Genomic DNA, 14,159 nt, shown 5'->3' with positions numbered 1-14,159 from the left:
TCCTCATTTCATTTCCTTTCCGTTTCCTTTTTCCCTTTCTGTAGCATCTGTGTCCATTTACAATTATTATTTTAAAATAGTTTTCCCCTAGTATACAATTGATGCTTCAAACGGAATCAATTGTTGTAATGACAATTCCGGCTAAATCATGGGTTTTCCCAGGAATGCAGCCTCTCGTCCCTCCCGGACTCTATTGTTGCCAGATGAGTTGCTTTTTTAGCACTTTTCCCGATTCAAATCCATGTAAAATATTCACATTTATCGCACAATCTGGCAACCTCTCGAGTGAAATAGAAAAAGGTAGAATCGCTGAATGTCTGAATCCTTCGAAGTTTATATTAATGATTTTTACAGGTCTACAATTAAATTTACTAAACAGATATACATTATGAGGTCTCGGTATGCGATACGGTTCTAGCAAATAAATCATCTAACAACACAAAATATCACATTTTCCGTTCTACTCTGTCTTTTCATTTTGTATCTCGTATTTACAACACGAATGATAAAAAGCAAAGGATCGATGCCGTTAAACAATTTTAGTAGAATTTTGATAATTACTAAGCGTCGAACTGATATTAAAACATTTCGAACATATACATTTCATAAATAACTGCGGAAATAGAGGAAATGTCGCACGTGAGATTTCAAAGTTTTGAATATATTTTCTTAATAATATATTTTCTGACTCCGTGCAATAAAGCAGGATTTTCATCCAACAGGCTAAATGGGGCTAATACTAGGTTTCAAAATTTGCAGCGCTGCTCAATGACAAAAAGCAAAAGTCAGTTTGCAAAAAAAATCCGATACATTCAAATAATATACAGACTTTTTCATACAATTTTCAAGACTTTACCCTCTAGTAACCAAACATCACCTGGATCTTTCACGAATCTTCCTTTTGCACGTAACTCGGAGAATTTAAAACATTTAGAAGCATGATGGACGAATTTCTGCCAAACTGCATCTCTGCGCGTTTCTTTCAGCCATCTTTCTTGGCAAATTAATAATGTCGTGTTCTCATGGGAGAGACGAACCAGTAATGAGATCAATGGGTGAACAGCCTGAAACATACATGCAAATATAAACTGTGATAATTATCATCTTTGTAAGTTTCAAGTCTCTGGAAGCTGTATTCTTGAACTGATTCTGTTGAGGGGAATTAAAAATCTCCATGCTCATGTGAGTGCTTTCTTAAGAATTTATTGTGCATCAATATTCCAATTTTCTCACATCATTAATCTGAAAAATTAAATTCTAAGCAAAATGTTAAACTTAAATGGCCTGATGTCATTCCCATTTGTCATGAAACGTAAATAATTCAGTCTTAGTCAATAATCGACATAAGTTGCATGCAGTTTACCTTGAGTTAAAATTGATTCTAATAATGTTCTCTTTCAAATGTGGTTTATTTTTCATAAAATATGAACAAGGTCATACGATCTTACTCAGTGCATTTCAAGGAAGCACGACAAAAAACGGAATACTAAGCTGGTGGTAAAGTGTAAATTCAATCACCAAAAGTCACATTTTGAAATGATGGTATTGAGCACTTTATTCTGGACGAGCAATTACAATTAAAAACAATTAAATAGTAAAATATAAAATTAATTCTCTATTTTGAAGTCATATACTCGTATCTTTTGATCTAACAGTAGCTCATCCTGATTATTGTCGTTTAAAGATACAATTGCGTTCCAGTTGAAAATAAGTAAATTTTAGACCCATGCGGAATTAAAAAGAATCCAGGAGGAAAAGATCATCTCTTACGTAGTCTTCGTCGTAGATCACATCTGACAATAAAATAACATCATATCGAGACATCGACCTAATTTTTTTCTTATCTGTCCAGTATAATATTTCAGCTCGAATCTTCCCAGCAGTCTTTTCAATATTATCAATGTTTCGATTAATGCTGTCCTGCATATATGGCAACATTTCTGGTAGATCTGTTAATGTAACATTTCCCCTGAAACGAAAATTATATAGAAGTAAAAATACCAATTTTCAAATTTTTAATAACTTGCAGTCAAACAGGAAAGCACTATTTAGGTGATGAGTATTGACATCGTAAATATAAAGACTAGAATCTACACATAAGAAATTTTAGATTATATTAAAAATCCTTAACCCTTTGACTCTTGAATATAGAGTTTCACGCCACACTCCCCCATCCAAGGTTGGGAATGGAAAATCATGTGAACATGAGTGTTTTCGTATCTTCATTTGTTTATTTCTCAGCCAAACAGCTTGACATTTTGTGTGCCTTATCCTTGAGTGTGAATCAGTGAGGATCAGCCACTAAAATTTGATTACCACCACCCAATTTTTTTAAAATAAATAACCCCCAAAATAAAGATTTTTGAAAATCCAAGACGAAAATTATCGTCCGTGAGTCGGTGCGGTTACACGAGGACGAGGGTTCTCGATCGTCAAGGCAAGTCAAATATGGTTGAAGTGCCATGTCCTCTTAATATTGTCATTTCCGTTGAAACTTCTATCCCCACTTAAACCTTAAATATATCAAAGACGGAATGTATCACTTAATAATCGTTAACTACATATTACACATTCGGTTGGTTGTTGTTTTTTTTTTTTTTTTTTGTTTTTTTTCCCAAATTCTTACCCTAGACAAGCAGTGGCTACACCAGCACACCCAAGCCCGGCTCCAAGTTCCAAGACATTCTTCCCGCGGATCCAATTATTTTTTAAGCACGATCTTTCTAAGTAATCGGCAAGTTCTCGAGACGAATCCCACAGGTAACAACCGGAGTGATTTCCTGTGACGTTCTGACGAAAGTGAAGCGTTATATTTGAAGTAATCATCGGATATTGTTTGTCAAATAAGTCCTCTCTACTCCAGTAGTCTTCTTCAACAGATGTCTCAGCTGTGAGTCTTACGCAGATCATCTGCTGAAAATAAATAAAGTATTACTAACTGTAACACGCCAGAGTCTCAAGTATTGCCCATGATGTAAAATATTCTTTGTTGATCTGATATGATCTTTGATTTGTCTTGAAAGTCATATTGTGACTATGAAAAAATGGGATTATCAGTCTTAGAGTAAGTTAATAAAAGTGAAGCTGTAGAGTCGGTCCCGAAAAAATTATTCATCTCCAAACCTTATCTCAAAATGATACATACATACATTTAAGCCACTTTCATAGCGTTCTTCGGCGTTCTTCTTACTCAGCCGCCAGTCCCCTATCCTCCCAAAGCCTTTCAGAGAGTTGGCACTTCCTCTAAAACTCTCTTAAAATGATAAAGTGTAATCAAATTTTCTCACAATAATGGTTGTTTTCAACTGATTTCGTATATTTCCGTACGATTTTTTAAGGATTTTTCCCAACGAATTTATTTTAGGTCGTGCATATTTTCCGGATTACCCCTGAAGTTTGATCGTTTGCGGTACCTCTTGTTTTGTGGAGTCCTAAATTAAAAAGTGTCAAATATCACTCTAAACTATGCACAGGAGCAAGGGCAAGGGCATTACGACGGCGAAATTACCAGACCATGCTTCTCGTTTGCGGTACGTTTAGAAATCTCCACCCCTATTTGATTGTTTTGAAGGAGTATGAATTAATACCATTCCATGAAGTTTTCACTGAGTTTTCTCTGCACGGAGCAGACAAATCATGAAAGTTTTCAAGAACTGTCGTGAAGTAATTTTCTATTAAAAAAATAAAGTTTGATAGAAATTCCGCAACGTCGCAAACCGAGATACGTTCTTTGGTAATTTCACCGTCGATAAGTAATTTAGTTATGAGAGTCCCTTTACGTAAACACTGCTTGTTGTTTCCTATATATGTTCACAATTAGCCATCATTTTAAAATTTATCTTAAGTTCACCATAATCCGAATGTTTTTCATTTTATTTTCATCTATAGAAATAAAAATTCGGTTGAAGATGAAATCTTTCAGATTTTGAAGGTCCCTTACCAAAAAACATATCAAGATGACAGTTCTGGGCATCTCTGATTTGTATCATTGCAAAACCATTTGTGATGCCGGAGGACTGCAATTAGGCCGCAAGTCCTTACGTTCTTCGGCATTGCAAAGTTATACCGAAGATAAAATTGCCAACGCTTTCCGAAGATTTTTGCAAACATCAGGAAATAAATTACAATAATCGAGAAGTAAAAAAACATTAAAAAAAAAATAAAGGAAGCTAAAAAACCAAGGAATAATATAAATAATAAAAAGACGAAGGAAGCTTAAAAACCACGAACAAAGAAGTTGGACGTGAGGAGGAAATAGGTAAAAGATACAAATAGATATAAAAATACCAATTTTAGTACTTGTGAAAAACTTTAAAACAGAGTCAACCGTACGAAAACATTTAACTAAGTACACGTATGCCATTACTGCGCATTCGACACAGAAATAGTAAAGAATATCATTACGTAACACCACTCTGTCGAATCGAGAAAACACAGACTTTGATGATTAAAAACATGCATCAGTATACCTACATCACATTATTTTAGGCGAAACGATAACGCTCGTTCCAGAATCCTTTCTACATTCCTATGCTTGGCCCTCATAATTTCACTGATTTGACTATGTAGGTATAAATTTCCAAAATTTTAGCGGATGGTTGATTCTAACTTAACGATTTTAGATTTCATGAAATATTGGCCCTCTTTGCATTTCATGCCTTTCAAAGAGTAGTCTACAGATTATCCTCTTCATCAGCGATAAATTATTCAAAATTTCTGTCTTATAGCATAAGTTAAATAATCATTAATTGATGCGATATACCGCATGCGAGTTTGTCCACGTCAGAAACCTTGACGATTCGCGTTAAAGTTGTTTTCCTGGATATTAACCCCGCACACTCACGCATTGGGCGCAAGAGCTTTCCCGCTTCAAGCCAAAGACATAAAGACGGAGCACTAAAAGCAAAAAATGAAGCTTCTAGAGCTTCTTTTCAATCACCTCTACTATTGGCTAGAGGATTGGCGGCGAAATCGGGACAAGTTTGAATTCAAATAGAGGGCGGGAACTAATAAATAAAATTGCGGAAACAAAGTATTTTAGGTTGATTTTTGCCCAAATTCAGGTACACACTCATATTTTATTAACTTTAGGTTAGTTTCGGTCCGTCGTCGACCGACTGATTTCATTTGGGAGTAACGTAGATCTAGAACTGTAACGGCCTGTTTGAACCTGCAGAACCACCATAAGCAGAAGAAAAACTAACTTTATCTGAGATTACTGCCTGTTACCGAGCAAAAGTAGGTGTAATATATTAGGACGCAGACCGAACTTTCTTAATATAATCGTTTTAAGCATTTAAAACACGTTTCGAAGAAGAAATAAGGAAAAATCAAGAGGACAAGTTCAAATCAAATTTCCGTTTGCCGCCATGGATTCCCGCGCTCATTTACACACTCACACAAGCGCGCAGCGCCGAACCTAGCTTCACTTTTTCCCGTGCTTTTAGATACGAGCGCTCCGTCTTTATGTCTTTGCTTCAAGCTCACCCGAACGGCGTTTTTGGTGAGGTACTAGTTACCACAGAGTCCGCACAGAGAGCAGCACATACTCAACGAACTCGAGAGCCCTCAAGCGGCGGAAAGCTGAACTCCTTGGTGGGCCGCACTTTCTAGCGGGAAACTTGAGTTTGCCCGGGATCGATGCTCCTGTTCAAATGAAGCACGCTTCCTGCTGAAAAAATACCTTTCCCATGCCTGCCGCGAGGTTTATAGCCCCCGATCGAAAATAAATTTACACTCTTCGATCTTAAAAAAAGAAATGTAGTTGCTTCTTTTCCTCTAGCATTTAACATACTGGAAACAACTATACATGTGATGGCTACGTAGAATGACTCTTAAAACAGGGGGAAAACTAAACTTGGATATCAGTTCCACAATTACAGAATATGAATTCTGCATTATTTGACGTGAGAAACATCCAAAAATCCAAAAATTGACCAGTCAAGAGGATTTTAATGATGTCGAAGGATAAATTGCGAATTTGAGAAAAACACGAGTAGAGTTTACCAACGCGTTTGCCATTTTTAGAAATTATTCATTTCCATGATTGTAGCATTGCCGTAATCCGAATTGAGGTTTGAAATTGTGACTCAATGACCTTAAGAAAATTTAAAAACGTTCAGCATCGACAACCTGGAACGACTCTATGCGAAATTTACATTGAGATCGCATATCGATGGTCAAAGTAGAGAACCACATATCTCCATCGATATGTCCAGCAATTTTGTTCCTATTTTATGATTTAAAGGAGAAATAGGCCAACTTTATAGCTTGAAATTGTGCTAAAAAATAGCCTGGTAACAGAGAAGAAAAAAAATGCAGGAAGTCATTAAGTAATTACGTTGACTAGTTGGAAAACTTAAGTATGACATACAGGAAATCTGAAATTTTGCAAAGAAAGGTACTTAGTTTCATGCTTTAGCCAACAATTTTCAGATGGATGATGAACTAAGTTGATTTTCAATAGATAACGATTCTTTTCAATTTTGACAGAGAAATAAAAGGGGGAAAAGAGTATTAGAGAACAGAACAGAAGAACGGGGAAAATGTTGTAGTTTCAGCGCCAAAATTTTTAATTATATTCTTTGATATCACTGAAAATAAGGAGGACCAGTACTTTTAGGTCAATATATTTTATATACTCACTCACTGCATAACCTGCTTGTAGCATTCAACTAAGGTGGATTTGCAGAAACATTTGTTCTGCCTGTTGAAATAATTTTGAAATTTTGAATTTTTCATGTTTAATTCTTGGTAGACACCTAATTGAACATATAAAAGACACTGGAAAACGCGACTTGATAGAATTAGCAAATTTTTAGAACAATGTGACTGATAGATTGCAGAATTCTTCTTGATTCACACGATTTCATTCTTGATTAATGAGACAATATTATTGATGGAAATTTAAAGTCAATCCCATCCCCTTTACACAAGCGTGTTGGCCTTGTCTATAAAAAATAAAATGTTTAATTCGAGCAGAGCATACACATTGAGCGCGGTAAAGAAAAGACATCCGAAGCCGTCATACTTTATAGGGTGACCGCAGACCGCTAGTAATTGATGGAAGGGTGCCTTAAAAACGCCGTCGACGACCGCAACAAGGCACACATTTAAAGGCGGCTTATTGCGTTCGATTTTTTGAAGGCGATCTAATCGCATGGAACATTGGATCTCGGTTTCAAGCCTCTAAGCGCTGATCCTGGGGAAGAACGATGGGTTCGCTCGGTTCGCCCTATGTTTCTTCATTATTTTTCTATCTTTGATACTTCATCTACCTACTACTTTGCCTCTACTTGCCTCTCTTACTTACACTGTATGGTGATGTATATTTGAGACGCAAAAGTGATAAATGCTTACGTATTCATTTATTTTTCGTAACTTTCATTCCAAATCCAACGAATCTTAGGAGGTTCTATATTTATAGAGCCTGCATCAAACTGAAAGTTTTGAAATAATTTCAGTTTTGCCATATTAAATTTTAATTTTAAGAACTTGTTTTGATTTTTTATAAAATGCTCATTCTTACGAATATAAAGATAAATCTGCGAAGATTACTTTGATACATGAAATTGAAATCTCACTTATGAAAGTAAAGTTAGACATACAGGGTCCTTAGACAGAGTAAGAAATTAGGTAATACCGTATGCATATACGTACTTAAACAGTATTCCCTCAGTAATCGTCATCAGAATTCCGCATAAAAACAGTCAATACATCAAGTCTATAAGTTGAATCGGATCGATCACTAAATTAACTCCAGTATGCTTCACGATAGAAAATGTATGTAGATATACTGAATGTGTGCTGAATATTTTCGGTTTCAGTACACTGCATTTTTCAGAATAATTTCAGAAAATTACCGCACCTTTCAAAAGATACAGATATTTTTAATGGAAAAACATATAATGCGGTACTTTTAAGCCTTCTCAAATCTGAAGATCTGCAACTTTGTAAATTGGACGGATTTTTAGTCGAACATTATTTCACTTAGATTATGAAATGAAGAAATTATATTCTCGACAGAGCGATCGAATCGTTGCAAAATTTAACGGTTTTGAATTGGAACAGAATGCATTATTGTTGCAAAAATCAGTTTGAAAGTGCGCTGATATGATATTTCAGAAACGGTGCAATCGGACTTGCCCGTGGAGGGCGGGGATGATTGCCCCTTTAATATTCTGACCGACATTGTTCCGGTAGGGATCCGTGGAGCCCTTCGAGGCCGTTTTTTCAAATATTTTGGAGGCAGTGCGTGAAAGATCGATTAGCGATATTTTTTCATTTCAAGCTGCGATAAAGATCGATTATCAAGGTGTTCGTTGTAAATACCCTGTTAATCGAACCTTTTCTATTGATTTAAACGCGACAGATCAAGAGATCTATCGCAGAGCACACCACGCCACTGTTTGGAGGAGACTCCACGATATGGATTTATTTTGAACTTTTGAGACACCTCTTAAGGTTTCTTCCTCTTCTCCTTTTCTTTCGAAGCCTTTGCCTATGGCAGCTAGCAGCAGGTGGGAATCTTCTACGGGTCGATTGTTCAATTACTATTGAATAATCTCAATCGACGCCTCTCCTTAGTTATCCGAATGAGAGCGTGCATGGGTAAAAATACACGAAAAAAAAGATGCATGCCTCGTGGTATCCTCGCCCGCGGAGGGCGCATCAGGATAGAAACCCTAACAAAGATTTCCCCGAGGAGAGAAAAATAATAAGCGTCTCAAGAAGGTTACTTCCTAAATTTCATTGATCTGATTTTAGTTTTTGTTTTTTTAAAACGAGGAAAAGAGTCTTATCCTGTAAAATGCCGTTGCTCCTTTTGTATTAAATGCAATATTTTTCGATTTTTATCCACATCATTCAAAAGATTCCAACACTCCACACCGATAAAAATATTTGCTATAATTTTGTATTTATGCTAAAAAGAAATATGCACTTAGGGTTTGCGTGTAACATAGTTCTTTTTAGCATAAAAACGTCCATTTTTGATCTTGCATGAGTTACTTTTGGTTAGTAAAGGAAATGAAACACAAATCAACACAAATTGTGTGTTAATTTTGGTACAGTTTACGGTGAATTTAGCGCAGAGCACTATGGAGCAACTGGGAAAATGCATTCCTCCGATTGTATCGTTAGTATTCACTATTGGTTTCTTATTTTATTAAATTCCCTCAACAAAACTAGCTGACATTCTCTCTTGAAATCGTCAACCAAAAGGTAGGATTATTTCGTGTTTTACTTCTCGTAAACCAAACTTCCGTATTGAAATTTCTTTCTGTGCAGTCCTACTCGCCCGCTCAGAAGCGTCACGAGCGAACGCGAAAAGCAGCGAGGAGAGGGAATGCAAGGCGTGCGGTATCCGCGCCAACGGAAGGCGCATCAGAATGCAGAGCAGACGCGCTCTAACATAAGATTTTCCCAAGGAGTCGAGAAAAATAAGTGGCTGCCCGCGCCCACGCCGCGAGGGAGGAAAGACTCATTGTTTTTTCGCGCCCGCCGAGTCTCCACCCGGTAAGTTTTTTCCACGACAGGCACGAAGTAAGTGGGAGCGCGCCCCATTCCATCCCCTTCCGGGCCAAGACGGCCGGCGACGGGTGCGGGGGCGGGGAGCAGGGGAAGGAGGACGCCTCCCAACTTAGATCAATACCTCCTTCCCTCCGTTTGGCCCTCATTGGCTGAGATAGACGCCTATTCTTTCCCGACTCTTTCCACGGCTCAGCCCTCACAAAAATTGCGCCGGGTCCGACGAAAGAAGGAGGCGCGATTGTGAAGGAGGAAAAAACATCTTCTCCCTCCCACTCCCGCTCCCTCCCCCTCTCCTTCTTCAACCCCTATCCGCGCCGCATATGTTTCCCTCCGCGCTTTTTTCTCCCTTCCTTCTAATTAGGTCTCCGTGCCTCTTATTTTTATCGCCTAATGCGCTTCCCCTTATTCCCAAGAGCAGGGACACTCGCGCGGCAATTTGTTTCACACATACACGCCCCGTTCCACGCGAGGGTGTGCGTGTGTGTGTGGCTGTAATTCCGAGATTTCATTCTTAATTGTTGGGACTCCACCCAACTGCTCGGTTTTATCTTTTCTTTTAAATTAATTTCCGAGTCTTCCTCTTCCTGAGTCCAACATTTAGCTCACGCTCAAGATTGATGGTTCGAGGCGGGGAAACTTGTTTTGAAATTTCCGCTCAAGGTAGTTTTGTTATGAGCTCAACAAAAGAAAGGGTTTGATGTAGCTTTTAAGAGTTACGTCACGCAAAATAGAAAAAAATCAAAATTTACAGAAGTTCAAGAAATCTAGAGTGTGGTTTTTACGTTGAGCAGCAGTCTAAATCGGGAGGGATTGATCTACCTCGACTTTCGATGGAAGGAGAGATTTCGTTGAGAAAATGTAACACTCCGGTGGACGATACAAGAAGGAGAAAAGATGCAATTTAGGCGCTGGATGCTGGAGGGGCATTTGAAGGGCTTGGAGGACAGGGCGCATAAGTGCAGTTCTTGAAAACATTGAGATATTAATCATACCAAGTGAAACTGGTCTTAATGCATATGCTATGAAAAGTTCGCTCCCAAATTCCAATTTTTAAGCATCAAAAACTCAGTTTGATCTTTCCTTCCACCATAAAGATCCATGTAATTTTGAAACTTCAGGTTTTTCTCGAAGTGGCAAAACTGCACTTATGCGCCTTGTCCTCCGAGCCCCTCAATTCTTAGTTGGGGTGTCGCAGGATCTCCGTTACCGTTCCATCCACTGTATTTAAAGCAAATGCAAGGGATGCCTTAAAACTTTTACTGAATTTTCTATATGATTTCATAATGCTGAAAACGAAGTATTCCTAAAAAGTTTGTCTAATAATTTTCCACTCTAAAATATAAATTAGCAGTGGAGATTCTGAAGCACAACAACCAAGAAATGCCCCTTCTGCACCCATATACCTCAGTCGTCGGGACAAAAATTCACTGAAAAAAATTAGACAGCGCAACAAAACGCATTAGACACGTCCTTTTTGAAATACTCAGAATAACATCGTATTGTTGGATAAAGACAGCTCGAAACAGAAAAACAGGTCATAAATTGTTTGCGACCGCAACAATAACAAGCCAAATATTTGAAAAGGTAACACGACAAACAGCTAAAAACTGTGAATGGAAAAAGTTTGATGAAATGACTTTTTCGGGCAAACACGGATACAGCACCGTTTTCGGTGGCCACTCTAATGACAGTAAAAAACCACACATTTTCTCGTGTAATTTTGCATTTATCATGGATTTTTGGACTCATGTGGCAGTGGACCCGTCCGCGGCGGCTATCCATCACAGACGCTTACGCGAAATCACTCGTGTCGCCGCCGAGAAAAATCAGGACGAATAAATATCCGGTAAACCGCATCGTCGGGTATTATTTAACGATATTATCGCGTATAATCATTATTTAACAAGAGCCGGGATTAGCGAGACGGGCAAAGTTATGCGCGAAAAATGGCGGAAGGGGATGACGCAATGGGCACAAACGGAAACGGCAGAAACCGCGTAAGTGTCCGGGCGTTCTCGTCGGATCCGTGCGGTTCTTGGACGGGACGCGGGAACACGTATTGCAACGGACGGATCCGCGCAATTAATTAGACAAGCTATTGACACGCTTGATACCCATCTTCGGGGCGATACAGTTGTAAACGAGTGGCAAAATATCCCGTGTCACCGCTGCTGGCGGGCGGGCAGGTATTTAAAATCGTCGATTTATCACCCGAGTTAAAAATTGCTGACAATAATAATATGAATATTTGAAGGTAAACAGAGATTAGAATTGAGTGATCCGGGCTTCCGCGGTTCGGCGACGGACGAAATTGATAGTGTTTAGGTTGTCCGGTCCGCGAATCCGCGGGAAATTCGGGTGTCGATGCCGAATTTACTCATTTAAGGCGTGTTTTTGCCCGTGGCATGTGGTGACGGAAAGCTTGCCAGAATTAGTAGCAGCAGTTTTTGAAAAAAAAACTTAAAAATTTAGTTTTTAAACAGATAACTCCAAATAACACTAAGAAAAATGTCTTAATAAACCTTCTTAGGCAATCAAAGTGCTGATGAAAAACAGACATCTTTTGGTTTTGGTGTCTCAGGATCTCTGTCAACGTTTCATCCACTATAATTAACGTAAACGCATGAAATTTGTTAAAACTTTTACCGGATTTTTTTCATGATTTTACAATGTTGAAAACTAAAAGTTTCAGAAAAATCCCATACGTTTCTTCTTTAAAATATAACTTAGTAGTGGGGATGCTGAAACACCGCACTCAAGAGATGCCCTCCCGGACAAAACGGCCCCGACGCTTCAATTTATTGAGACAAATTTGCGAGAGGTGAAACTAAGAAATCTTGAAACGACGGAAGTGATGAAAGGACCCTGAAAGTGACAAAAATGACTGCAGTAAATTACGTGGGTTTCCGTAAACGATAAAAATAGATCCAAAAAGTGCTGGAATACCGGCACACAGATTATGCTCTGTGAAGTAGAGTTAACGCCTGTAAACTTGAAACCGCGCCATCGACGCGGGTAAATAGCTGGTTGCGGTTTAGCACCGAAAGACGCCACGATAACAACAAGCGTCACATACCGCAGTTCCCGATGAATGTTGGCTGTACCAGACGTTAAATTCATCTGAGCTTTCCCAAATTTCCCGCCTTACAGAGTCTCCGTAGGTATACGAAAGTAATTTAGAAATTCAAAGTCATAGATTAACCAAGTCACCAAAGTTATCAACAGCCACAGTGTGAAACTGTACCTTCCTTGTGGTGCTTCAAAATTTTTGATCCTGTTTTATTTTTTCGAAGAAACACATGCCAACATTAAATCTTGAAATTTGTGCGTAACAAAAAGAAAAATTTGTGTGCGTAACAAAGAAGAAAAATCCAGAAAATTTTCAACTTGCATATTGACTAGTTTTCAAAAAAAACAATTGAGTATGAGACAGGACGTCTGCAACGTCTGGAACGGAGATACGTGCTTTCGCACTTTGGCCATCGATAAGTCATCAATTGTAAGACGGAGGGAAGAGGCAGAGGGGTGTTCCAAATTTGTCAAAAAGCATTAGTTGATTGCAAAAATGTAGGAGAAATAGAGCAAATTTTGCTGCTTCTTTAAGACGTATTTAATGGAGGGAGTGAGAGGGTGAGATGATAAGAGGATGAGAGGAGAAGGGGGGGGGGTGAGATAAATCTGTCATCTCATTTTTCTATTTCTTATTGATTCCCATAAATGCAGCTGAAATGACGCTCCTGTCCCTGGCAATCGTTATCTGAAAGTATAGGTACCATTATGTCTCGAAAGTAGTAGCACATTTTCTAGACCTCATATCATATTTCCACAAAATTTACTATATTGATGAATCAATTTAGAAAATTCGATCCCATTACTGACAACCGCCAGTAATTATCATAGCTTCATCACAATGCGCATGAACGACGATAAAATCAATCTGAGCGATCAGATGATTTCCCACGTCAGTTTAAAAGTATGACCGCTTGCCATATTAATAATAATTACTCGTAAATTGAGTGAAATTGAACTAGACGACACTGACCCGTACTTTATTTCGCAGGTGAGTGATTTGTGAGTTGAGGAGACAGAAAAACGAATTCGGCACTCCGTTAATACGGCTTCAAACTAGTTCGATTTGACCGATAAGTGAGGCGGAAAATAAATTCGGAACTAGCACCGTAAGCCATGCTATGACGATGACCTCTCCTGGTCGCTGGTGCCCACCTCAAACTATTTTAATTGAGCTTGATGGGGAGGACGGGCTGATGGAAAGAGGTGGAAGGAAAGGTTTGATAACTTTATCACGAGATAACGCAAAAGCGAGTTTTTGGGAGACATATAGGTTCGATTAGATTGGGGTCGAATTGGATAGCTTTTCCATAATCAAATTTTGTGAAAATTTGGCCGACGCATATTTACTGGCACAACGACTTTATTTATTTATTTTATCTATTATTTCATTTTTTTTTTAAAAAAAGGGCTCGTTTGAATGTAATTACTGAGTGGGTATTACATACTGTGCTGAATAAGAGGAAGCCGCAAGTCACTGTCGTCCATAGTTTACACGCTGGAACTATAGATTCACAATTTTGTATTTTCCTCCGTAACATTATGCTTTATCAACAGAC

The 14,159-nt window shown here is 38.3% G+C and overlaps 1 protein-coding gene across 3 annotated transcripts; it reads right to left on the bottom strand.

Annotated features, from left to right (window-relative positions):
* Positions 1–785: 785 nt before the first annotated feature.
* LOC109031578 (protein N-lysine methyltransferase METTL21D) lies at positions 786–4,014 on the bottom strand. Of its 3 annotated transcripts, none has more exons than XM_019043166.2 (4): positions 3,941–4,014; positions 2,627–2,913; positions 1,771–1,969; positions 786–1,064 (listed from the first exon to the last, which is right to left on the bottom strand). In XM_019043166.2, exons 1-4 carry the CDS (start codon positions 3,971–3,973, stop codon positions 834–836), a joined length of 750 nt encoding a protein of 249 aa, XP_018898711.2. In that variant the 5' UTR covers positions 3,974–4,014; the 3' UTR covers positions 786–833. The 3 variants fall into 3 exon arrangements, with proteins under 3 accessions (XP_018898711.2, XP_018898713.2, XP_018898714.2); XM_019043168.2 differs by having other exon boundaries at positions 2,627–2,910; XM_019043169.2 differs by lacking the exon at positions 786–1,064 and adding an exon at positions 1,075–1,242.
* Between the last annotated feature and the right edge of the window lie 10,145 nt (positions 4,015–14,159).

Source organism: Bemisia tabaci, chromosome 4, assembly GCF_918797505.1.
Source record: "Bemisia tabaci chromosome 4, PGI_BMITA_v3".
In the NCBI taxonomy this organism is placed as follows: Eukaryota; Metazoa; Arthropoda; class Insecta; order Hemiptera; family Aleyrodidae; genus Bemisia; species Bemisia tabaci.
This window is presented reverse-complemented; position numbering and strand designations above follow the sequence as displayed.

Coding starts and splice junctions, on each gene's coding strand:
- LOC109031578 (XM_019043166.2), bottom strand. CDS start 3,973: ATGCCCAGAACTGTCATCTTGATATGTTTTTTG. Junction 1,970..2,626: donor GTAGCCACTGCTTGTCTAGG/GTAAGAATTTGG, acceptor TTTTCGTTTCAG/GGGAAATGTTACATTAACAG. Junction 1,065..1,770: donor TGATCTACGACGAAGACTAC/GTAAGAGATGAT, acceptor TGTATGTTTCAG/GCTGTTCACCCATTGATCTC.